Source organism: Eleutherodactylus coqui, chromosome 5 (genome assembly GCF_035609145.1).
Source record: "Eleutherodactylus coqui strain aEleCoq1 chromosome 5, aEleCoq1.hap1, whole genome shotgun sequence".
NCBI classification, from domain to species: domain Eukaryota; kingdom Metazoa; phylum Chordata; class Amphibia; order Anura; family Eleutherodactylidae; genus Eleutherodactylus; species Eleutherodactylus coqui.
This window is the reverse complement of record NC_089841.1, coordinates 30,366,788-30,393,839: the sequence shown is the minus strand read 5'-3', so window position 1 is coordinate 30,393,839 and position 27,052 is coordinate 30,366,788. Positions and strand designations below refer to the sequence as shown.

General features: G+C 48.4%; 1 protein-coding gene and 2 long non-coding RNA genes across 6 annotated transcripts in view; 2 read left to right on the top strand and 1 right to left on the bottom strand.

Moving 5' to 3' along the window:
- The first annotated feature begins 679 nt into the window (after nt 1-679).
- LOC136629233 (uncharacterized) lies at nt 680-4,552 on the top strand. 3 transcript variants are annotated; one of them, XR_010792923.1, is made up of 4 exons: nt 680-919; nt 2,119-2,226; nt 2,479-2,657; nt 4,100-4,552. It is a non-coding gene; the product is annotated as an uncharacterized lncRNA (long non-coding RNA). The 3 variants fall into 3 exon arrangements; XR_010792924.1 differs by lacking the exons at nt 680-919; nt 4,100-4,552 and adding an exon at nt 3,915-4,084 and having other exon boundaries at nt 1,881-2,226; XR_010792922.1 differs by lacking the exon at nt 680-919 and having other exon boundaries at nt 1,882-2,226.
- A 2,253-nt stretch (nt 4,553-6,805) lies between these two features.
- On the bottom strand, nt 6,806-10,516 carry LOC136629231 (uncharacterized). Of its 2 annotated transcripts, XR_010792919.1 has the most exons (4): nt 10,256-10,516; nt 8,913-9,020; nt 8,482-8,660; nt 6,806-7,093 (listed from the first exon to the last, which is right to left on the bottom strand). It is a non-coding gene; the product is annotated as an uncharacterized lncRNA (long non-coding RNA). The 2 variants fall into 2 exon arrangements; XR_010792918.1 differs by lacking the exon at nt 10,256-10,516 and having other exon boundaries at nt 8,913-9,252.
- Nucleotides 10,517-11,155: 639 nt separating this feature from the next.
- The window catches only part of LOC136629096 (zinc finger protein 585A-like), a 121,395-nt gene continuing 105,498 nt past the window's right edge, over nt 11,156-27,052 (top strand). Inside the window, exon 1 of the mRNA XM_066605228.1 lies at nt 11,156-11,290. Within this exon, the coding sequence (XP_066461325.1) occupies nt 11,167-11,290 (124 nt within the window). The 5' untranslated portion in view covers nt 11,156-11,166. The remainder of the gene's footprint in view (nt 11,291-27,052) is intronic.

Genomic DNA, 27,052 nt, shown 5'->3' with positions numbered 1-27,052 from the left:
ACGGGTTTTTTTTTTTTTTCAACAGCCCCCCCGTTCGGCGCGAGACAACCCCGATGTAGGGGTTAAACAAGAACACCGGACAGCGCTTACCTGAATCCCCGCGCTCCGGTGACTTCTTACTTACCGGCTGAAGATGGCCGCCGGGATCTTCTCCCTCGGTGGACCGCAGGGCTTCTGTGCGGTCCATTGCCGATTCCAGCCTCCTGATTGGCTGGAATCGGCACGTGACGGGGCGGAGCTACACGGAGCCCCATTGAGAAAAGAAGAAGACCCGGACTGCGCAAGCGCGTCTAATTTGGAGATTAGACGCTGAAAATTAGACGGCTCCATGGAAACGAGGACGCTAGCAACGGAACAGGTAAGTGAAAAATTTCTGATAACTTCTGTATGGCTCATAATTAATGCACAATGTACATTGCAAAGTGCATTAATATGGCCATACAGAAGTGTATAGACCCACTTTGTTTCGCGGGACAACCCCTTTAAGTGCGGCTGAAATTCCAAATATGCCTCCCAGAAGCCTCCTCTTCTTCTCTGCCCACAGAACTACATTATTAGTTAGCCCCTCCCCTTAGTCATGTGACCTCAAACCATGTGACTTCCTGTACTCAGACTTCCTAGTCCCTCCATTCCAGCACCTACCCCGGTACGCATATTAACACATTCTGCCGCAGTTCTACAGCGTGGCCGATTCAGCCAATCAGCTGGCTGGAATCGGCATCACGTGACTCAGCGGCGTGCCCGAGCATTGCCGTGCACGATGAGCTGTGCCCGCGCGTCACGTGGGCTGTGACGTCACCGGGCCTTGCATTTGCCCGCGGATTTTGAACAGTATTGATCTACGGAGGAAGCAAGCTGATGGTGGGAACCTTTTCCCCAATTTACAAGATGGGAGAGTAAGATTTGTGCTCTACGTGTGGTGAGTACCCACCTGAGATTTGTGCGCTGTGCGCTACGCTGTGCGCTACGTGTGGAGATGTGGTTACCTGAGATTTGTGCACTGTGCGCTACGCTGTGCGCTACGTGTGGAGACGCGGTCACCTGAGATTTGTGCGCCGTGCGCTACGCTGTGCGCTACGTGTGGAGACGCGGTTACCTGAGATTAATGCGCCGTGCGCTACGCTGTGCGCTACGTGTGGAGACGCTGTCACCTGAGATTTGTGCGCCGTGCGCTACGCTGTGCGCTACGTGTGGAGACGCGGTTACCTGAGATTAATGCGCCGTGCGCTACGCTGTGCGCTACGTGTGGAGACGCTGTCACCTGAGATTTGTGCGCCGTGCGCTACGCTGTGCGCTACGTGTGGAGACGCGGTCACCTGAGATTTGTGCGCTACGCTGTGCGCTACGTGTGGAGACGCGGTCACCTGAGATTAATGCGCCGTGCGCTACGCTGTGCGCTACGTGTGGAGACGCGGTCACCTGAGATTTGTGCGCCGTGCGCTACGCTGTGCGCTACGTGTGGAGACGCGGTCACCTGAGATTTGTGCGCCGTGCGCTACGCTGTGCGCTACGTGTGGAGACGCGGTTACCTGAGATTAATGCGCCGTGCGCTACGCTGTGCGCTACGTGTGGAGACGCGGTCACCTGAGATTTGTGCGCCGTGCGCTACGTGTGGAGACGCGGTTACCTGAGATTAATGCGCCGTGCGCTACGTGTGGAGACGCGGTCACCTGAGATTTGTGCGCCGTGCGCTACGTGTGGAGACGCGGTCACCTGAGATTTGTGCGCTCTGCGCTACGCTGTGTGCTACGTGTGGAGACGCGGTCACCTGAGATTTGTGCGCTGTGCGCTACGTGTGGAGACGCGGTCACCTGAGATTTGTGCGCCGTGCGCTACGTGTGGAGACGCGGTTACCTGAGATTAATGCGCCGTGCGCTACGTGTGGAGACGCGGTCACCTGAGATTTGTGCGCCGTGCGCTACGTGTGGAGACGCGGTCACCTGAGATTTGTGCGCTCTGCGCTACGCTGTGCGCTACGTGTGGAGACGCGGTCACCTGAGATTTGTGCGCTGTGCGCTACGTGTGGAGACAACACCCAAGATTTGTGCGCTACATGTGGTGAGTACGTCACCTGAGATTTGCGCGACGCCACCTGGCGCAACCTGTCTTTTTTTGCAGATTTGTGCGCCTTATTGCAAAATTACGTGTGGAGAGGATCCTGACGTTTGGACGCGTTTCGAGAAGAATTTCGCTTCGCTCGGACACCATCTGACATCACTCGGCGAGGTAAGCTGCTGCATCTGCCCAAATTTTCATCGCGTGCATCTGCTCATATGCGCATATTTGGCGCATATTTGCAGGTTTTCGCTTGCATCTGCTGATATGCGCATACTTGGCGCATATTTGCAGGTGTTCGCTTGCATGTGGTGATATGCGCATACTTGGCGCATATTTGCAGGTTTTCTCCTGCATCACCTGATATGTGCATATTTGCAGGTTTTCGCTTGCATGTGGTGATATGCTCTCCGTTTTCCACAGGACGACTCGTGTGGAGAGGAACCTGACATTTGGCTGCGTTTTGTACAACGTACGGAACCGGAGATTGGCGTTTTAGGTGCTGATCTCACATTTCCCCCCCCCCCCGCCTTTTGGAGAGGACGACTCTTCTGGAGAGGAATTTCGCTTCGCTAGGACACCACCTGACGTCACTCGGCGAGGTAAGCTGCTGCATCTGCCAAATTTTTCATTGCTTGCATCTGCTCATATGTACATGCAGGCCTGTATGCGTGCATGCCTGTATGCGTACATGCGTGCATGCCTGTATGCGTACATGCGTGCATGCCTGTATGCGTGCATGCCTGTATGCGTGCATGCCTGTATGCGTGCCTGTATGCGTACATGTGTGCATGCCTGTATGCGTGCCTGTATGCGTGCCTGTATGCGTGCATGCCTGTATGCGTGCCTGTATGCGTATATGCGTGCATGCCTGTATGCGTACATGCGTGCGTGCCTGTATGCGTACATGCGTGCGTGCCTGTATGCGTACATGCGTGCGTGCATGCCTGTATGCGTGTGTGCCTGTACGCGTACATGCGTGCGTGCGTGTATGCGTACGTGTGTGCCTGTATGCGTACGTGCGTGCTTGTATGCGTACGTGCCTGTGTGCGTGCGTGCCTGTATGCGTGCGTGCCTGTGTGCGTGCCTGTATGCGTACATGCGTGCATGCCTGTGTGCGTGCCTGTATGCGTACATGCGTGCATGCCTGTACGCGTACATGCGTGCCTGCCTGTATGCGTACATGCGTGCGTGCCTGTATGCGTACATGCCTTTATGCGTACATGCGTGCGTGCCTTTATGCGTACGTGCGTGCCTTTATGCGTGCATGCGTGCGTGCCTGTATGCGTGCCTGTACGCGTACATGCGTGCGTGCCTGTATGCGTGCGTGTATGCGTACGTGCGTGCCTGCCTGTATGTGTGCGTGCCTGTGTGCGTGCGTGCCTGTATGCGTACATGCGTGCCTGTATGCGTACATGCGTGCGTGCCTGTATGCGTACATGCGTGCGTGCCTGTATGCGTACATGCGTGCGTGCCTGTATGCGTACATGCGTGCGTGCCTGTATGCGTACATGCGTGCGTGCCTGTATGCGTGCGTGCGTGCCTGTATGCGTACGTGCGTGCTTGCCTGTATGCGTACGTGCGTGCCTGTATGCGTACATGCCTGTGTGCGTGCCTGTACGCGTACATGCGTGCCTGCCTGTATGCGTGCGTGCCTGTATGCGTGCCTGCCTGTATGCGTGCCTGCCTGTATGCGTACATGCATGTATGCTCACATGCTTGTATGCTCACATGCATGTATGCTCACCCACTTACTCAGCCACCCCCTCTCTCTCACACACACACTTGCTGTGTTAAATTCGTTTTATTGGCCGAAAAAGACATTCCATTAGATTTGAGCATTTAATTCCTTTTTTTAGCACACGTACAGGTTCCATCCCAATACTGCACCAACCTTCGGAGAAACATACCAATTGTCCAAATACGATGTCTTTATCTATTAAAGTAGGAGTGAAGAAAAGCAGGGACAGTGCAATAACTATGAAAACCCACGGAATTAAGCCAACTGCAGGCAGGGTTAATTTTTTTTTCTTCCTCGTTATAGGTCAGCTGATACGTTTTGGTCAGAATCTTGCACTGTGGTAACAGTTTCCGCTGCTCGCAACCACAGAGTTGAATCACCAGAGAGCCAGAAGTTCCCAGATGTTGGCTCCGGAGGATGCTTAAAAGCTGGAAATGGCCCATCACCTGCTATGGAAATACATCATCAGGATCTGATGGAGCAGTACGATGAAGATTGTCAGGTTGCATGTGATGCTGCTCACTGTCCCTCGTTAGTCGGTTCACAGTTTATACACTAAGCTATTTATCCCCTTAGAGAACAAGCCTGTTTGCGCCTCAGTGACAGACCGAAAATTTGGAACTTTACATGTGTCACTTGACATATCATAAGTCCGTAAAGGTTTTGCATATCCAAGTGACTGACATTTTTTTCTTCCCCTTGTTGTACTTCTGTTAGGTAGTAAAAAGGGACTGTTAAAAGTTGTGTATATTTATTAAAATTGCTACTTTGCACAATTTTGAATTTTCATTTTTTCACATTGTCAAATGTCATATATAAAATAAGTGCAAACATTCTGTACAAATCTCTGCGAACATATAGATTTCCATCTGTTCACTTTATTCTGGATGCACGGTTTAAAACTTTTGTAAATTTATTTTTTCCATTTAGGAGACGTACAAATTTAACATTACTTTTCAGAATTTAGAGGAACACTTAGGCCTCATGTCCACGGGGAAAATCAGACCCGCTACGGATTCTCCATGTAGAATCTGCAGCGGGTCCCTCCTGCCCTGCGGACATGAGCGCTGAAAATAGGAATAAATAAGAATAAACTTACCTCTCACACGCTCCGGATACTTCCTTTGCTGCGGCGTCATCTTCTCTCGTCGCGGCCGGATCTTCTTTCTTCGGCTCGGCGGATGTGCATGATGACGTCGGTGATGTGCCCCGCGCATGCGCCGGGCCGAAGCAAAATGATCCGGCTGCGACTGAGAGAAGATGGCGCCGCGGCGAAGAGAAGAACCGGAGCGTGTGAGTAAAATCTGATTTTGGTCTCCCGCGGATCCGGACGGCTTCCATAGGCTTCAATAGAAGCCCGCGGGAGCCGACCCCGCAGGAGACCCGCATGGTCCAGATTTTTTCATGCTCCATTTTTTTTAAAATCACTTTTATTGACGATCCGCGGGTATTTATCTACCCGCGGGTGGTCAATGCATCCCTATGGGGTGCGGATCCGCGGGCGGGAGAAGAGTTAAAATCCGCTGCGGATTTTAATTCTTATTTTGCCCGTGGACATGAAGCCTTAGTTTTCCTACACCAATCCAAGTTTGCAAAGGCTTCTAGGTGTCATAATTAAGGATGAGCGAGTATACTCGCTAAGGCACTACTCGTTCAAGTAATGTGCCTTAGACGAGTATCTCCCTGCTCGTCCCTAAAGATTCGGGGACCGCTGCGGCTGACAGGTGAGTCGCAGGGGAGAGAGAGATCTCCCCTCCGTTCCTCCCCGCGGTGGCCCCCGAATCTTTAAGGATGAGCAGGGAGATACTCGTTTAAGGCACATTACTCGAACGAGTAGTGCCTTACCGAGTATACTCGCTCATCCTTAGTCATAATGATAGATACTTACAAATTACCACATTTTAAAAACTGCACCCCTTAATGTATTCTCTGAGAGGGTCAGGAGTATTTTGACCCCACATTTATTTTTAGGAATTAATGCAATTTAGGAGACCAAATAATATTTAATTTTTAGAAAACATGTCCTTTTCAAGACCTTTTTTTTTCTATATTGCACATCAAAAGGAGGATTGAACCTCCGAAATGGATACCCCTGTTTTGTCTCGTGTTCACAAGTATACACATTGTGGCCCTAATGTTATGTCTGTATGCACCACTGGGCCCAAAAAGAAAGGAGTAGTCAGTGGCTTTCTGAAGAGACTGTTACAATCGTGTGAGCAGATAAAGCAGAGGGCCCACACGATCGTGACCAAAGGAGTGGTAGTCTAGTAGTATACACGCACACAGGGAACACAGGAGAGTCACACAGTATCCAGGCAACCAAGCCAGTGCTACAGGGAGGATGACAGTGGCCCTACCTAAGCGGGGGCATCAGCCGAGTAAGAGGGCGGCCCAGCGATCTTAAGAACTGGGCCCTAGCAGATCCGAGGAGCCACACCACAGAACAGGAGTCATACACATGCCACATAACAGACACCGCCAACTGCATCAGGAGGAGGACAGGGCACACCGCCAACTGGAGCAGGACAGGGCGCACCGCCAACTGCATCAGGAGCAGGACAGGGCACAGCGCCAACTGCATCAGGAGCAGGACAGGGCACAGCGCCAACTGCATCAGGAGCAGGACAGGGCACAGCGCCAACTGCATCAGGAGCAGGACAGGGCACAGCGCCAACTGCATCAGGAGCAGGACAGGGCACAGTGCCAACTGCATCAGGAGCAGGACAGGGCACAGCGCCAACTGCATCAGGAGCAGGACAGGGCACAGCGCCAACTGCATCAGGAGCAGGACAGGGCACAGCGCCAACTGCATCAGGAGCAGGACAGGGCGCACCGCCAACTGCATCAGGAGCAGGACAGGGCGCACCGCCAACTGCATCAGGAGCAGGACAGGGCCCACCGCCAACTGCATCAGGAGCAGGACAGGGCCCACCGCCAACTGCATCAGGAGCAGGACAGGACGCACCGCCAACTGCAACGTATAGTGAAAACCAGACAGACTCCACCCAATTCAGATTTTCTAATTTATTGCTAGTGTGGATGTTGCACCAAGGTTCATTCCGTGATATAGACAAAAGGCCGCTGTGTTTATGGCTCTTTTCTGTTTACTGCATTGCAGTAAAATATTGCGCAGTTTTTCAGGATCCTCCGTCATAATTCTTTTAAAGAAAAAGCGTATCTAAAAAAAGGGAGTCACTGGGAAAAAAAACAGTTCATAAAACGAAGGGTTTCAAGATTGCTGAACGTCGAGGGTCTCTTCACTGTCTGCCAGCCTTCCCGTTCTCAAGGACGTCAGATCTGCAGGAAATGACGAGAAATCAGCAGGTTAACAGTCACATCACACCAGTATTACTGATTCCTAGATCCGCTCAACCCACTTACAATGACCACTACTCCCCCAACCTGGACAGAAGAATTAGACATACATACACACACGCACGCGTGCACGCACGCATACACGCACGTGTGCACGCACGTATACACGCATACGTGCACGCACGTATACACGCATACGTGCACGCACGTATACACGCATACGTGCACGTATACATGCACGCACGTATACATACACGCACGTATGCACGCACGTATACACGCATGCACGTATGCATGCACGTATACACGCATGCACGTATGCATGCACGTATACACGCATGCACATATACACGCATACAGGCACGCACGCACGTACAGGCATGCACGCATACAGGCACGCACACAGGCACGCACGCATGTACGCATACAGGCACGCACACAGGCATGTACGCATACAGGCACGCACGCACGTACGCATACAGGCACGCATACAGGCATGCACGCAGGCATGCACGCATATACGCATGCACGCATATACGCATACAGGCACGCACGCATATACGCATACAGGCACGCACGCATATACGCATACAGGCACGCATACAGGCATGCACGCACACAGGCATGCACGCATACACGCACGCACACAGGCATGCACGCACGCACACAGGCATGCACGCACACAGGCATGCACGCACGCACGCATGCATGCACGCACGCACGCACACAGGCATGCACGCACGCACACAGGCATGCACGCACGCACACAGGCATGCACGCACGCACACAGGCATGCACGCACGCACACAGGCATGCACGCACGCACGCATACAGGCATGCACGCACGCATACAGGCATGCACGCACGCATACAGGCATGCACGCACGCATACAGGCATGCATGCACGCACGCATACAGGCATGCATGCACGCACGCATACAGGCATGCACGCACGCATACAGGCATGCACGCACGCATACAGGCACGCACGCACGCATACAGGCATGCATGCACGCACACAGGCATGCACGCACGCACGCATACAGGCATGCATGCACGCACGCATACAGGCATGCACGCACGCACGCATACAGGCATGCACGCACGCACGCATACAGGCATGCATGCACGCACGCATACAGGCATGCATGCACGCACGCATACAGGCATGCATGCATGCACGCATACAGGCATGCACGCATAAGGCATGCATGCATGTACGCATACAGGCATGCACGCATACAGGCATGCACGCATACACGCATACAGGCATGCACGCATGTACGCATACAGGCATGCACGCATACAGGCCTGCATGTACATATGAGCAGATGCAAGCAATGAAAAATTTGGCAGATGCAGCAGCTTACCTCGCCGAGTGACGTCAGGTGGTGTCCTAGCGAAGCGAAATTCCTCTCCAGAAGAGTCGTCCTCTCCAAAAGGCGGGGGGGGGGGGAAATGTGAGATCAGCACCTAAAACGCCAATCTCCGGTTCCGTACGTTGTACAAAACGCAGCCAAATGTCAGGTTCCTCTCCACACGAGTCGTCCTGTGGAAAACGGAGAGCATATCACCACATGCAAGCGAAAACCTGCAAATATGCACATATCAGGTGATGCAGGAGAAAACCTGCAAATATGCGCCAAGTATGCGCATATCACCACATGCAAGCGAACACCTGCAAATATGCGCCAAGTATGCGCATATCAGCAGATGCAAGCGAAAACCTGCAAATATGCGCCAAATATGCGCATATGAGCAGATGCACGCGATGAAAATTTGGGCAGATGCAGCAGCTTACCTCGCCGAGTGATGTCAGATGGTGTCCGAGCGAAGCGAAATTCTTCTCGAAACGCGTCCAAACGTCAGGATCCTCTCCACACGTAATTTTGCAATAAGGCGCACAAATCTGCAAAAAAAGACAGGTTGCGCCAGGTGGCGTCGCGCAAATCTCAGGTGACGTACTCACCACATGTAGCGCACAAATCTTGGGTGTTGTCTCCACACGTAGCGCACAGCGCACAAATCTCAGGTGACCGCGTCTCCACACGTAGCGCACAGCGTAGCGCAGAGCGCACAAATCTCAGGTGACCGCGTCTCCACACGTAGCGCACGGCGCACAAATCTCAGGTGACCGCGTCTCCACACGTAGCGCACGGCGCATTAATCTCAGGTAACCGCGTCTCCACACGTAGCGCACGGCGCACAAATCTCAGGTGACCGCGTCTCCACACGTAGCGCACAGCGCACAAATCTCAGGTGACCGCGTCTCCACACGTAGCACACAGCGTAGCGCAGAGCGCACAAATCTCAGGTGACCGCGTCTCCACACGTAGCGCACGGCGCACAAATCTCAGGTGACCGCGTCTCCACACGTAGCGCACGGCGCATTAATCTCAGGTAACCGCGTCTCCACACGTAGCGCACGGCGCACAAATCTCAGGTGACCGCGTCTCCACACGTAGCGCACAGCGTAGCGCACGGCGCATTAATCTCAGGTAACCGCGTCTCCACACGTAGCGCACAGCGTAGCGCACGGCGCACAAATCTCAGGTGACCGCGTCTCCACACGTAGCGCACAGCGTAGCGCACGGCGCATTAATCTCAGGTGACCGCGTCTCCACACGTAGCGCACAGCGTAGCGCACAAATCTCAGGTGACCGCGTCTCCACACGTAGCGCACAGCGTAGCGCACGGCGCACAAATCTCAGGTGACAGCGTCTCCACACGTAGCGCACAGCGTAGCGCACGGCGCATTAATCTCAGGTAACCGCGTCTCCACACGTAGCGCACAGCGTAGCGCACGGCGCACAAATCTCAGGTGACAGCGTCTCCACACGTAGCGCACGGCGCATTAATCTCAGGTAACCGCGTCTCCACACGTAGCGCACAGCGTAGCGCACGGCGCACAAATCTCAGGTGACAGCGTCTCCACACGTAGCGCACAGCGTAGCGCACGGCGCATTAATCTCAGGTAGCCGCGTCTCCACACGTAGCGCACAGCGTAGCGCACGGCGCACAAATCTCAGGTGACCGCGTCTCCACACGTAGCGCACAGCGTAGCGCACAGTGCACAAATCTCAGGTAACCACGTCTCCACACGTAGCGCACAGCGTAGCGCACAAATCTCAGGTGGGTACTCACCACACGTAGAGCACAAATCTTACTCTCCCATCTTGTAAATTGGGGAAAAGGTTCCCACCATCAGCTTGCTTCCTCCGTAGATCAATACTGTTCAAAATCCGCGGGCAAATGCAAGGCCCGGTGACGTCACAGCCCACGTGACGCGCGGGCACAGCTCATCGTGCACGGCAATGCTCGGGCACGCCGCTGAGTCACGTGATGCCGATTCCAGCCAGCTGATTGGCTGAATCGGCCGCGCTGTAGAACTGCGGCAGAATGTGTTAATATGCCCCCGGTACAGGTAAAGGAGGGTTGTGAGAACTTCTGCCATCAGCAGGCCTTATGATGGGACCTCATGAAGGAGCCGGAGCCCCCTGGTGGATGATGGGAGTCGCTGCTGCAAGTTACCAGCTGTAACCCTTTCACTGCCTGAGAGGTGACATGTGCTCCTCACACAGCAGGGGGGACAATTAGGAGTTTAAGGGTTAATCACTGTAACCCTGCACTGATCACTGAGTCCTATAGGGGCTGTGAGGAAGGGGTCCACTGAGGGATCTCCAACAGACAGCAGTTCAGGGGCTTTCTGCAGTGACAGGAAGAAGGCGGCACGTTGTCATCTGTAGGTCGCTGTGAGTCTCCCACACAGGGATATAGTATATAGTTGCTTTCCCTAAGGAGAAAAGAGCGTTTCTGACCCCTGTCCCTGGCCTCTCACTAGCAAAAGCCAGACTCCTACTGTACACTGATGATGGGCAATAACCCGGAAACAGCTGTATGCACATGGGGTCTGGCTTTGCTTTTGATTCCCAGTCATTGTAACAAGACTTGTATAAAAAGTCCAACTTTGACTCGAAGGAATGCTGCCTTTCAATAGGTGGCACTGTGGAGGATTTATTCCATCTCCCTTATTTCCACACAGGTAAGCGCCGTCTATGGAGAGCAGCGCCATTGTTTATTTCATTCACTGCAAGTCAGAAGTTGTAGAAGAGGAGAAAAACCTGCGGAACGTCCGGAGCGAACACAGAAATTGTAGGGAGAAACACGGAGGATCCGCCGGTGAGCGACATAACTCTATCCGCCATCTAGACCATAGAAGACGTGTCTGATGTCACCGGTCACTATTATGTCACTACCGTCACCACTATCTGATGTCACCTGTCACTATTATGTCACTACTGTCACCACTATCTGATGTCACCGGTCACTATTATGTCACTACTGTCCGCACTATCTGATGTCACCGGTCACTATTCTGTCTCTACTGTCACCACTATCTGATGTCACCTGTCACTATTCTGTCACTACTGTCACCACTATCTGATGTCACCGGTCACTATTCTGTCACTACTGTCACCACTATCTGATGTCACCGGTCACTATTCTGTCACTACCGTCACCACTATCTGATGTCACCTGTCACTATTCTGTCACTACTGTCACCACTATCTGATGTCACCTGTCACTATTCTGTCACTACTGTCACCACTATCTGATGTCACCGGTCACTATTCTGTCACTACCGTCACCACTATCTGATGTCACCTGTCACTATTCTGTCACTACCATCACCACTTTCTGATGTCACCGGTCACTATTATCTCACCTGTCACTATTCTGTCACTACCGTCATCACTATCTGATGTCACCTGTCACTATTCTGTCACTACCGTCACCACTATCTGATGTCACCGGTCACTATTCTGTCACTACTGTCACCACTATCTGATGTCACCGGTCACTATTCTGTCACTACCGTCACCACTATCTGATGTCACCGGTCACTATTCTGTCACTACCGTCACCACTATCTGATGTCACCGGTCACTATTCTGTCACTACTGTCACCACTATCTGATGTCACCGGTCACTATTCTGTCACCACTGTCACCACTATCTGATGTCACCTGTCACTATTCTGTCACTACTGTCACCACTATCTGATGTCACTTGTCACTATTCTGTCACTACTGTCACCACTATCTGATGTCACCTGTCACTATTCTGTCACTACTGTCACCACTATCTGATGTCACCTGTCACTATTCTGTCACTACTAGACATGAGCGAGCATACTCGTTCGAGTATTAGGCTACTCTAGATGCACTGTACTTGAGAAAATTTCATTTGCCTTCCCCGCATGTTTAGAGCCATTTGTAGCCAATAAGCATGCGGAGAAGGCATTACCACTTCCTGCTGTGCTGTGCCAGCCCTGTGCACGCCTACAGTAGTGACTGGCTGGGCTGATCAGGTGACCGCCGAGTACTTAAACTGGTGCCGCCCGCGGCTCGCCTCAGACACATGCTGGCAGAGGTTAGGGAAAGAGCTGCAGCTGAGATTGGGAAAGTATTAGAGTAGGGATCCTCTCTTCAAGAACCCCAACGGTCCTTCTTAGGGCTACTCCTCATTGTGTGCAGTACTGTTGTGGCTGGCTGGGAGCAGTAGTGCACCATATTTTTTTTTTAATCATCTAGGCCTGTGCAGAGCATTTTACCTATACCATTCTCTGTCTGCAGTGCATTAGGCAGTTTTCTCATCACTAAACAGTATGCTAATATTCCCTGGGCCCCTGCAGAGCATTTCACAGCTACCGTTCCCTGTGTGCGGTGCATTCGACAGATTTCTCATTGCTAAACAGTACGCTTATATTCCCTGGGCCCCTGCAGAGCATTTCAGCTATACCGTTCCCTGTGTGCAGTGCATTCAGCAGAATTCTCATCGCTAAACAGTACTAATATTCCCTGGGCCCCTGCAGAGCATTTCAGCTATAACATTCTCTGTGTGCAGTGCATTCGACAGATTTCTCATTGCTAAACAGTACTAATATTCCCTGATCCCCTGCAGAGCATTTCACAGCTACCATTCCCAGTGTGCAGTGCATTCGGGAGAGTTCTCATCGCTAAACAGTATGCAATTTTTTCCTGGGCCCCTGCAGAGCATTTCACAGATACCATTCTCTGTGTTGGCACTCCATACAGTCTCTCTTATCTAGGCAGTTATCTACAAGTCCCCTAGGTATAAATGCAAGACAGGAAAAAAATTAAACCCCTATCACATCATAGAGCCTCCGCTATCCACAAGTCTCTGTGTGCGGTGAATTAGCCCCAGTTCTCAGCGCTTTACAGTGGGTCAATTTATTTGGGCCCTGCTCTATCCTTAATCCGCCATGATGAGGAATAGAGGTAAGGACCGAGGACGCGGGCGTCCAAGTGAGGGTGTGGGCACAGGCCGAGGTCTTGGGCGGGGTTAATCACAGCTGGCTGCTGAGGGATTAGGAGAGCGCCAAGTCTCTACGATCCCCAGCTTTATATCACAATTTGCGGGACCGCGTGTTAGACCTTTATTACAAGCAGAGCAGTGCGAGCAGGTCCTGCCGTGGATTGCAGATAACACATCCAGCAATGTATCCCCCCCCCAGTCTTCTACGCAGTCTACTACTCCCCGCCTAGGGACTGCACCTCTGAATACTCTGGCTGCTCCTCCTTCCTCCCAGCCTCCTCACTCCAGATTCTGAGCAGACAAACTCCCAAGAACTGTTCTTGGGTCCCTGTCCCGAGTGGGAAAAAACGGTTCCTCTCTAACGTGAGGAGTTTGTCGTGACCGATGCCCAACATTTGGAAAGTCCCCAGAGTCTGGGTGATGAGACTAGGGACTTCTGGCAACTGTCTTAACAGCTTTTTGTGGTCGTTGTAAGGGCATGGAGTCCGAGGAAGGACCGCACAGAGGATTAGGAGGCAGAGCTGCTGGATGATCAGGTGACTGACCCCACCTGGCTTGCTAAGCCTACTGAAGACAGGGCTTCAGAAGGGGAGGCGAGAGGCAGGGACAGAGCAAAGAATCCCCCAACTGTTTCCCACAGCACCTCCTCGTGGCAAGCCTCCGCAGAGGGATAGGTGTTCAAAGGTGTGGATGTTTTTTAGTGAGAGCGCGGACAACCGACGAACAGTGGTGTGCAACCTGTGCCGCACCAAGATAAGCTGGGGAGCCACCACTACCAGCCTCACAACCACCAGCATGCGCAGGCATATGATGGACAAGCACCCCACAAGGTGGAACAAAGGCCCTTCACCGCCTCCAGGTCACACCACTGCCTCTTCCCCTGTGCCACAACCTGCCACACAGATCCAATCCCCCTCCCCAGACGCAAGCACGAGCGCCTCCTGGCCTGCACCCACCCTCTCACCTCCTCAGTCTTCCACTCCCTCCAGCAATGTCTCTCAGCGCATCGTTTAGCTGTCGCTAACACAAGCATTCTAGCGAAAGCGCAAATACGCCGCCACCCACCCGCATGCACAAGCTATAAACGTGCACATTGCCAAATTAAGGAGCTTGGAGATGCTGCCGTACAGGCTTGTGGAAATGGAGGCTTTCAAAAACATGATGGCGGCGGCGGTCCCACTATTTTTTCGGTGTGCCGTCCCTGACCTACACCAGCACATGGACAAGTGCTGGCGGGCAGGGACACTATACATCTCCCTGACAGCACATTGGGTGAACTTGGTGGAGGCAGGGACTGAGTCAGAGCATGGAACCGCTCACGTGCTACCCACACCGAGGATAGCGGTTCCTACCTCAGTGATAGTTGCGCTGGCGTATTATGCCACCTCCTCCAACCCCCCCCCCCCCCTCCTCCACCTGTCAATTAAGAAGTGTGAGCATGTCATCAGGAGTCGGTAGCGTGCGGCGCAGCAGCACAGCGGTAAGGAAGCATCAGCAAGCCGTGCTGAAACTAATCAGCTTAGGTGACAAGAGGCACACGGCCCCCGACAAGAGTGTGTTCGGTCTGTTTTGATTTAGGGATATGTCCCCGTCACAACATAACTCTGTGTGCTCTATTCCTCTGTGGGACAAGGTCCCCAGCGATTAGACACGCCCACTGAGGAGGAGCGCTTCGATATATCTAATGCACGCTATGAAGGAGCGTGATGACCTCATCTACGCCACGCCCGCTATTGGAGGGTGATGACGTATGACGGGGTCCGGCACCCGAGATGGAACGCATGAACGTTCCAGCATCTGTTTGATGACGTGAGCGGGGCTGGTGGAGTCCCTGCCTCCTGTACACACACACGCGAAGCTAGTGTCCAGCGTCGTGCAGGGAAGAAATCAGATGCCCGAGATGGAACGCATGAACGTCCCAGCATCTGTCTGATGACGTGAGCGGGGCTGGTGGAGTCCCCGCCTCCTGTACACACACGCGAAGCTAGCGTCCAGCGTGGTGCAGGGAAGAAATCAGGTGCACCGTATTGTGACTTATGTGTAAGGTATGGTCTATATGTGTGTATATATATATATGTTAGTGGGTAGTAGTGTGATGAGCTTGATAAAGGTGTCAGTTTGACACAGAAACGCGTTGCTTATTCACTTTTTGTGCTTATTTTTATTTTGATGTATGTTTTGTGGGAATTAAAATTGGCTTACTATTAACCAGCATTTCTAGAAGCTTATTCCCTATTTACTGTTGAGGGTCTGCATTGAAGCGCAGCTGGAAAAGTTTTTCTTTTTTATTTGTACCCTTGCATCATCCCCATTTTCTTAAGAATTTTGGGGCATTTCTTCAGCTGTTGCTCTCCAAAAGGGCATAGATGTGTAATTATTAGATGCACATATATGTTTTTTTTGGGATTAATACGGAAGGATCCTCATTAAAGAAACCCCTGAAAGGCGAACTTGGACTCCAGGTGTAGGCGGGACGCAAAAGTTTTGTTGTTTCCGCCTTACACCCGGTAAGTAATATTATTGGCATCATTTATTACTTCCATCCATGGGCATGGCGCTCTCCCTAATTTGTGTTTCAGCTGCAACAGGAGAAATATGCATCCTCTGTCTAACTCCAAAAAAGGGGAGAAGTAGCTTGGTCTATCCCTTTCTAATCTTACTCCTCCTCCTTCTCCTAAAACAGCATGTCATCATGCTGAACTGCCAATTTTTCTGCGGGCCAAAAGGGTCTGTTAAAATCAATTTTCTCCGAGGGCTACCTCCAGGTTCTGCTACAAATTAAGCAACAACAACCTCTATTTTTAAAAAATGTTTATGGGTTTCACCTGCCCTCGGGGTAAAGCTCTTTTTCAGGGGTACACTTGTACTCTTGGTACACCAATTTTTCAGGCATTTGCCTGTACTCCCCTACAAAGTAATTTTTCCAAACTTTGCCTATACTCTTGGTAAACAATTTTTTTCAGGCGTTCGCCTTTACTCTTGGTACACCAATGTTTCAGGGGTCCGCCTACACTCTTGGTACACAAGTGTTTCAGGGGTTCGCCTATACTATTGCTACAGAAAAGGTTTAAGGGGTTCGCCTATACACTTGCCACAGAAATGTTCTTCCGGTGTTCGCCTATACTCTTGCTACAGAAATGTTTCAGGGGTTTGCCTGTACTATTGCTACAGACAGGTTTGATGGGTTTGCCTACACTGTGGGTGCACAAAGGCTTTTCCATTGCGTTGTTCAGCTATCTGACATATGCACAAAATGAATTAGGCAGAAGTGTTAGCAGAGGCCAAGGTTTGGGCGGGGTGAAACTCTGCCATGTTTGAGCATTCTTTTTTTTTCTCATTCTTTATTTTATTAAAGTAGAAGCATACAGAAAATCAACTATTATCTTGTTACAATGTAATATTGTGCAAATCATAGTTGTACAACGCTTAGCAAATTTTTTATAAGTTTTTGGGGGGTGGGGTTGTGTGAAGGTGGGGTGGAGGGGGGGGGGGGTGATGCATCTCTTATATCATATATCTGTTGATGCCATATACCTGAGGGCATGTATGTCAAGTTCCAGTTCTCGATTTCTTTAGAGGGAAGAGTTGCGGTTCGAGATTGTTAGGCTGCATTGGTGAATGGAAGAGTAAGATCTTGTTCTGTTGCGGTTTTATTTGTGTGGTGTGGAGGGATTGCCTGGCCAGTGTTCCCACGTTTTCCTGAATTGTTCATGTGTCCTGCATGACCAACTCATCAGCTCTTCGAATCTACAGATTTCATTAACCTTTGCAATCCATTGTGCAAAGGTTGGTGCCTGTGGTTGGAGCCACATTAGGGTTATTAGAGCTTTTGCTGCCGATATGAGGTGTGTGCTCAGACTTGTTTTAGAAGGTCTATAGTATTCTGACGGTTTGGCTAGAAATATGTGTTCTGCACAGAGGTTAAAGTAGCTGTTGACTATTTCTTTTATTTTAGTTTCAATCTGGTTCCAAAAAGGTCTTATTAATGGGCAGGTCCACCAGATGGGCACCAGAGAGCCTATATGTTCTTTACATCGCCAGCATTTGTTAGAATTTGAGAGTTTGTAGGCATAGAGCCATTCTGGCGTTTTGTACCAGCGCGTTATCAGTTTGTAATGGTTTTCCTGTATTCTGATGCATCTGGAGTGACCGTGTGAGCTGCCCAAAATTGACTTCACCTCTTTATCTGACAGTTGTATCTTCAGCTCCATTTCCCAAGATCTGATGTATACAGGTCTAGTTATATCTTGTCGGATAATAAAGTGCAAGTTTCCTGCCATGGGTATTTTGAGCTGCAGCTATTCGCTCAAGTTCAGTTAGTGGACGCGAGGATGAAAACGTTTTATTAAATTTGTCTAGGGTTTTAGTTAAGTGTAGGATTTGTAGTTGGTTAAGGCTGGGGCATGATGTTGATGTTAGCAATTTTTCAGTGAGCTGTGTGCCTTTGATGGAGCGATGGGACCAAAGATCCGCTACAGTAAGTTTACCGAGGGTAGACCACAGCTGTTCTGTATGTTTATCAAGTTTTGCATCTAGGTACTCCGGGATTAGATTCAGTGATGCTGTGGGGGATGGATGTGGGGCGAGTTCCCCTTGTAAGGAATCCCAGGCTTCACATGCTCCATTCTTAAGCAGGTCATATGAGGATTTTTTGTAGTTTTTGCGTGGAGGGAGCCATAGGTCCCTTGTTAAGGTTATTCCATGGGATGATTGCTAGCACGCTTACGATTGGATTTTTCGAGGGTTTTACCAGTTCCAGCCATCTGTTTAGTTGAATTGCTTTGTAATATTGTGACATGTCTGGGAGATTAATGCCACTGCTCTCCCTTCTCTGAACCAACAACTTATGTGACAATCTAGGTCTTCTGTTGTTCCAGAGAAATCTAAAGAAGATTGATTTGATTCTTTTGAAGGAGTTTGGTAGGGAGATCGGCAACATTTGTAATTTATATAGGATTTTAGGGACAATGTATGTTTGGATCAGATTTTTCCTGCCAAACCAGGTGAGGAAAGGCAAGTCATATGTTCGTAGGAGAGCTGTTATTTCTTCTAGAAGGGGAGTGAAGTTTTTGTTGTCTCAAGGTATTTTGTAATTAAGATCCCCAGGTATGTTTGGGCATTCTAATTTTTTCATACTGTCAATGGGTTTCATGGGTTCGCCTATACTGTGGGTGCACAACATTTTCCCAGCATGGTGTTCAGCTATCTGGCACAAATACACTGACTGACTTGGGTTGGGCGCAGAAGGCTTTCCCATTGCGGTGTTCAGCTATCTATCACATACAAAGAATGAATTGAGCAGAAGTGTGGGCCGAGGTCCTGGGTGGGGTGAAACTCTGCGATGTTGGGGCACTCCGATTTCTTCATATTTGATACTGTCCCTGGGTTGCAGGAGCTCACCTATGCTGTGGGTGCACAAAGATTTCCCATTGCGGTGTTTTAGCTATCTGGCACAAATACACTGAATTACTTGGGTAGGGTGCAGAGTGCAGACGGCTTTCCATTGCATTGTTCAGCTATTCTACCCATACACAGAATAAATTGTGTGGGGACACATGGATTTCCCATAGCTATGTAACTCATGGCACCTTGGGTCACACAAGGTGGAGGCTGGGACCGAGCCTGACCCTGGGCCCACTCACGTGCTTCCCACACAGAGTATTGTGGGTCCTAACTCGGTCATGGTTTCTCGGGGTTATTATGCCACCTCCTCCTCCTGCTTGGGGTTTGGGGATCAGTGTTGGTCGGCATGTATTATCTCTCGTGCTACAAATTACCACAGTTATCCGAGATACTGGATTGGAGCGTTCACAGGAAGCAAAACGGATTTCATGAGACTTTCACACGGTCACTGTATACCTGTGGTGGCTACTTTTGTGACACCTCCTGCTTCAAACTAATCTTTGGTGTTAGTATTTGCTGCTGCATTGTGGAGATGTGTAGAAGTACTGGCACCTGAGTCCCCTTTATGCCCACTTTTGCGGCTCCTGACAACTTTGTGATGGAGATGGCACGGGATTGGAATTATGATCAGACGTCAATTTATCAGCAATTCTCAACAGCATAGTGGGCTATCGCCCACACTTTCAAGGAGGGTCACTGCCTGGCCCTGCTAACCCTCTGCAGTGTGTGTCTCCGGTTCCTCCTCATCGCAAACACACTTATAAATAGACATGAGGGTAGTGTGGCTATAAAGCGAGCGTGTGGCATGAGGGCAGCTGAACGCTGCGCAGGCAAAATTTTGAGTGCGCTGTGGATGCAGGCTCGTGCGGGGGATTGAACAGCAATGCCAGCATGTAACCCAGGAGAAGAGGCAGCGGTGTCACCCGCAGGCGGTGATTTGCCTTGGTTGCAGCTAGCATTGTGCTTAGCTATGATGTGCCAGTGCGTGTGCGTTGCTGCTTATGGTCTGTCCCAATTAAATTATTAGGGGAGTGACTGCCAGGTTCTTGCCCCCAATTTGGCTTAATAGTGTGACCTGGGAGCCTCAGATGCAGCCATGCATGCTACCCCTGCTCTTCCCTATCCGTTTCTGTGGTGTTTCTATAACTTTCTCATGTTTTCAGGTGTTTCACACAACCTCCCCCATGCGGAGCATCGGTCAGCTTGAAAAATGCTCGAGTCTCCCATTGACTTCAATGGGGTTCGTTACTCAAAACGAGATCTTAAAGGGGTTGTCTCATGAAAGCATGTGGGGTTATATACTTCTGTATGGCCATATTAATGCACTTTGTAATATACGTCGTGCATTAATTATGAGCCATACAGAAGTTATTCACTTACCTGCTCCGTTGCTGGTGTCCTCGTCTCCATGGATCCGTCTAAAATCGCCTCTTCTGGCGATTTTAGACGCACTTGCGCTGTGCGGTCTTCTGTCTTCTGAATGGGGCCGCTCGTGCTGGAGAGCGGCTCCTCGTAGCTCCGCCCCGTCACGTGTGCCGATTCCAGCCAATCAGGAGGCTGGAATCGGCAATGGACTGTACAGTGAAGATCTACCCGTTTTTTTTTTTTTAAAGTACTGCCCGTTTTTTTTTTTTTTTAAACACATGCATCGGGTTTGTCTCGCGCCGAACGGGGGGCCTATTGAATAAAAAAAAAAACGTTTCGGCGTGAGACAACCCCTTTAAGCATTACGAAAAGCTCGACTCGAGTAATGAGCACCCAAGCATTTTGGTGCTCGCTCATCTCTAGTCACTACTGTCACCACTATCTTATGTCACCTGTCACTATTGTCACCACTGTCCCCGCTATCTTATGTCACCTGTCACTATTCTGTCACTACTGTCACCACTATCTTATGTCACCTGTTACTATTCTGTCACTACCGTTACCACTATCTGATGTCACCTGTCACTATTCTGTCACTACTGTCCCCACTATCTTATGTCATCTGTCACTATTCTGTCACTACTGTCACCACTATCTGATGTCATCTGTCACTATTCTGTCATACTGTCACCACTATCTGATGTCACCGGTCACTATTCTGTCACTACTGTCACCACTATCTGATGTCACCTGTCACTATTTTGTCACTACTGTCACCACTATCTTATGTCACCGGTCACTATTCTATCACTACTGTCACCACTATCTTATGTCACCTGTCACTATTCTGTCACTATTGTCACCACTATCTTATGTCACCTGTCACTATTCTGTCACTACTGTCACCACTATCTGATGTCACCGGTCACTATTATGTCACTACTGTCACCACTATCTGATGTCACCGGTCACTATTCTGTCACTACTGTCACCCCTATCTGATGTCACCTGTCACTATTATGTCACTACTGTCACCACTATCTGATGTCACCGGTCACTATTCTGTCACTACTGTCACCACTATCTGATGTCACCGGTCACTATTATGTCACTACTGTCACCACTATCTGATGTCACCGGTCACTATTCTGTCACTACTGTCACCCCTATCTGATGTCACCTGTAACTATTCTGTCACTACTGTCACCACTATCTTATGTCACCTGTCACTATTTTGTCACTACTGTCACCACTATCTTATGTCACCTGTCACTATTCTGTCACTACCGCCACCACTATCTGATGTCACCGGTCACTATTCTGTCACTACCGCCACCACTATCTGATGTCACCTGTCACTATTCTGTCACTACCGTCACCACTATCTGATGTCACCGGTCACTATTCTGTCACTACCGCCACCACTATCTGATGTCACCTGTCACTATTCTGTCACTACCGCCACCACTATCTGATGTCACCGGTCACTATTCTGTCACTACCGCCACCACTATCTGATGTCACCGGTCACTATTCTGTCACTACCGCCACCACTATCTGATGTCACCGGTCACTATTCTGTCACTACCGTCACCACTATCTTATGTCTCCTGTCACTATTCTGTCACTACTGTCACTATCTTATGTCACCGGTCACTCCTATCTTATGTCACCTGTCACTAACCTAGACCTTTCATCTGGGGCTGCAGGAAGTGACTCCCGGTCGCGTGATTTCTGTAATCTAATGGATAACGGCGATCACATGAGGGAAGATGAAACTACTCACCTCCCTCCTCTATGATGTCTTGCGTCGATTTGGTCCGAAAAGAAAAAGATGATTTGGTCCGATGGACATCGGCGATCACGGAAAAGTTTTTTGGTTTTTTTTTAAAGTGAAATAAAGTAAAAGTTTCATCTGTCCTCACTGATCGGATCCGTGAGAGGAGATGAAAATACTCACCTAATGTCCCCTGAAACCTCCGATACTGCCGGGCACCACCTCTGATCTGCGCATTTCCTGACAAAATAGCAGCGCATGCTCAGTAGAAGCGTATGCCAAAGTGACTTTGGCATAGTAACCAGCTGGGACCACAGTGGTTGGTCCTTTCCAACATGGATGGCTGTGATATACCCATCACTGCCATCCATGTGATTTGTGTAATAACTACAGCACTGGATTAGTCCCATGTATTTCTAGCCCATCACCAAGAGAGTTTATGAGAGGACAGAGATAGGAGCTATTTTCCAAAAATTGGCCTGCTCATTAAGTTGCAAAGAAGCCTGGTCACTAAGAGGTTAAAAATGTTTGCACTATTTTGTCCATGAAAATGCCATCCGTTATTGTTAGTGGGATCTGTCTAGTGTCGTCTACGCTTGTCACGTGCTGGATAAGCCGGTTCCATCATTTTGGTTGTTGAGCTTTGAGGTCAGAAGCTGTCAGGAGGATTCTGCTGCCCGATATCCTACATATATCCCAACACACATGTACATTGCAGATATCTATATTGTGCTCTAAAACACTGCAGTGCTTCAGAGGAAACCCTGGAAAAAGCAGCTCTGAACTTGGAGAAGAGCCAGTGGGGCGGTCGCTGACGACTTCTGTAATGGAAATATTTTTATGGCTATTTTGTAGCCATAATCCTTGATTCTATATGTATATACATATCTGAACAGGCTTTAATATATCAACTAGGCCCCGCATTCTAAGAAATTAACCCCAGACCTGTTCTACATGTTTATCATGTGTAAGTAAGAGAATGGCTTTGATGTTTGTTATAACACCATTCAGTCTGTCTTTGTAGGAGCCGCCATGTACATATCTATTGTCCAGGAGGTAGACCTTGTCTGACTAGATCTTATCACTCTATAGAAACTGGCTACTTCAGATGGTGGGGGGGTCTCAGATTGATAACATCTTGGTTTGCAGCCATATGGTAATCTGTTGGAATGAGGACTTGGTCAGCTATATTAGAATATAAAAAGGTCCTATCTTCTCAAGTTAGGAGGAGTAGTAGCTTTTGGAGTCTAGGAGGAGAAGCTCCTGGACTCTCTGATGGAAGGATGAGAAACTCTGGGTAGTACGGACTCTTCAGAGACCAGATGAGGAGGTCATCTGCTGAACCCCTAGAAGTGAGGGAACCTCTGGTGATGGTAATATGTGATCTGTAACCTTTTAGGTAATAATGTAACTTGCTATCTTTATACTTTGTGATGTGACGTCTGCAACCTCTATGTTTTGTATATAGCTATTATCACTTGTATATATATATTATCCTTTGTATATAGCTATTATCACTTGTATATAGAAATTATCCTTTGTATATAGATATTATCCTTTGTATATAGATATTATCACTTGTATATAGCTATTATCCTTTGTATATAGATATTATCCTTTGTATATAGATATTATCACTTGTATATAGATATTATCCTTTGTATATAGATATTATCACTTGTATATAGCTATTATCACTTGTATATAGATATTATCACTTGTATATAGATCCGATAGTTTACAAACGTAGGACAATTATTCCCCACGAGGCTCAATTATCATTTGGTTTTAATAAATTCTTATCATTAACCCTTTTATAGCGTCTTACTCTCTTTAAAGCGTAATCTGAACTAAGTCTTGCTCCTTGCAGCAATCCATAAATGGCGCTGTGAACAGGATTACGCAGAGAGTAATATACTAGTTTGTTTTAAAGGAAAATTTTGATAAACTGATAGTTGAAGAATTTCTTGTGATAATCGGGCTTAGTGTGAAAATGTCGGTAACTAAGAACAAAGAAGTGTCTGATGAATCGTCAGTTATCGCAGGATGGAATAAAGCCCCCTATAATATATTGGCCGCTGAGTGGTCGCAGTGCGGTGGATTATGTGAGCCGTGGGATGATGTGCTGGAGGGCGGAGAGCCCGTGGATGTTGTGAGATGTTTGCAGAAAGTAAAAGTAGAAAAAGGCAAAGAATTTGCTTCTGTGTCGGAGAGGATGGATATTGCTGAGTGCATATCGGAAGATGCGCGATAAATATCAGAGTGCACTGCAGGAAGTGCAGCAGCTGGAAAAGGAGATGTGTGATGTGCGTAGCTCTCTGGTGATGGCCCAATGTCAGAACAGCTTGCTTATGGATAAAGCAGATCAATACAGTACAGTAGCAGAAAAGGCAGTTGTCAGGGTCGCACAATACAAATACCGCAAACGCAGAGGGAGAGTGAATAAGAAAAAGGTTCATACTGTAGTGACCAAGGCGGGAGTTGATTGGGACCCTAATAAGTGGGATGGAGATATCTGGGACTCTTCCTCGGATGAATCTGAGCATTTCTCGGAATCTGCTGAGGAAGTTGGACATTTTAATGAACATAGAAAAATTAATCCGCCTCCTGTAAAAGCAAATCCCGTCATGAAGTGCAGAATAGTGAGTACTCCAAAAGGACCAGTGAAAAGAGATGTAGTGGAGGAGTCTTCACAGCAGGAATTAAGGGACATTCATGAAAGATTTGCACAGAAACCGGATGAACCATTGATAACCTGGATAGTGAGATTGTTTGATGGCGGAGCAGATGGTGTAAGTGTAGATGGTAAAGATGCACCCAAATATGTTAACTTGTCAACTTACCCAGTGGTAGCTGAAGCATTCAGGACTTTACAAGTTCAGCGGGGCCGATCCATTCTACTAGATGTGGTGGCGACGGGTATAAGATATAATATCCTACTGATTCTGATTGGCCACATACAGAGAAGCCCTGGTATACTTTGTCTGATTGTATGCAGAGAATTAAGGAAGAAATGATGAAACATGCAATTGCGATGAATGAGCAAAGTGATCTGATGAGAAGAGTGCTGACTACATGTGTTAGGAGTAAGATGATCAAAACCGTTCCCCTGCATATAAAGAAGTAATCATGCCTGTACTGATAAATCAGACTGGTCATCCGGTGGCTGAGGTTCTGGAAGCAGTTGGGAGATTTGGGAGATTTGGGGGACTTTGGTCCAGTCCTTAATGAGGACGGATCACAGCAAGATCAATACCCAAATTGTACTAGAAGAACTAAGGTGAATCAAAGTGGAGTAAACAGGAGAGATATGTTCACAGCTTTATTGAAAGCTGGGGTCCCATGGGAGAAAATAGATGGGATACATACAGATGAGATGTGGAAACTGTATAAGAAAAGGAGATTATATGTTTTGTTTTACAGGGTAGACTTCAAGACCGTTTGTTTGGGGGATGGGATGCTGACAACCAATTTGTTTGTTTGTAGGAATCACCTTGGTCATTCATTGACATCTGATATCGCCTTACAATAGATAGTGCTAGTTTTTGCTTTTGTAAAAAGCAACAAAAAAAGGCCTAAATTCAGAGAAGGTTTTTTGTTTATTTTTGGGAGCTCCACTGCACATGGAGTTCAGAAGAAATCATATGTGTTGGAAAAACGGACAATGTTTTTATTCTGCATATTAGATGCAGGAAGACCCTTGTTCAATGTCTAATGTTTGTCTGTGGTCTGTCTACATGTTAATTGTCTGTATATGTTAAACGTTTGTGGATCCTGATAACAGGTTTCTGAGAAAATGCAGAGTGTAATACAAAGGTAGGCAAATGTCTGGTTCTTTGTATGTAGGTAGGAGACTTCTCTGCATATTGAATGAATGGATTGAAGGCAGGGAAAGTGTGAGTGTGAGATACACATAACTGATGCCTGTGTGCTGGGATATTACTATGTACACATTCATTTACATGAGTTGGACTCATACAATATCTATTTGGGTTTTGTTTTGTGGAAAACTATTAAAATTATGTGAATGTATTGCATAATAATGTATTTGTGAAAAACTGTGTTGTGACAAATCTAGGAGTGGGACGTGGTAAATACGTAACTACTGATGAAGAGGATCATGACAAATCTAGGAGTGGGATGTGGTAAATACGAAACTACTAATGAAGATGATCATGACAAATCTAGGAATGGGACGTGGTAAATACATAACTACTGATGAAGAGGATCATGACAAATCTAGGAATGGGACATGGTAAATACGTAACTACTGATGAAGAGGATCATGAGAAATCTAGGAATGGGATGTGGTAAATACGTAACTACTGATGAAGATGATCATGACAAATCTAGGAATGGGATGTGGTAAATACGTAACTACTGATGAAGAGGATCATGACAAATCTAGGAATGGGACGTGGTAAATACATAACTACTGATGAAGAGGATCATGAGAAATCTAGGAATGGGACGTGGTAAATACGTAACTACTGATGAAGAGGATCATGACAAATCTAGGAATGGGACGTGGTAAATACGTAACTACTGATGAAGAGGATCATGACAAATCTAGGAATGGGACGTGGTAAATACGTAACTACTGATGAAGAGGATCATGACAAATCTAGGAATGGGATGTGGTAAATACGTAACTACTGATGAAGATGATCATGACAAATCTAGGAATGGGATGTGGTAAATACCTAACTACTGATGAAGAGGATCATGACAAATCTAGGAATGGGATGTGGTAAATACGTAACTACTGATGAAGATGATCATGACAAGTCTAGGAATGGGACGTGGTAAATACGAAACTACTAATGAAGATGATCATGACAAATCTAGGAATGGGACGTGGTAAATACGTAACTACTGATGAAGATGATCATGACAAATCTAGGAATGGGATGTGGTAAATACGTAACTACTGATGAAGAGGATCATGACAAATCTAGGAATGGGACGTGGTAAATACGAAACTACTAATGAAGATGATCATGACAAATCTAGGAATGGGACGTGGTAAATACGTAACTACTGATGAAGATGATCAT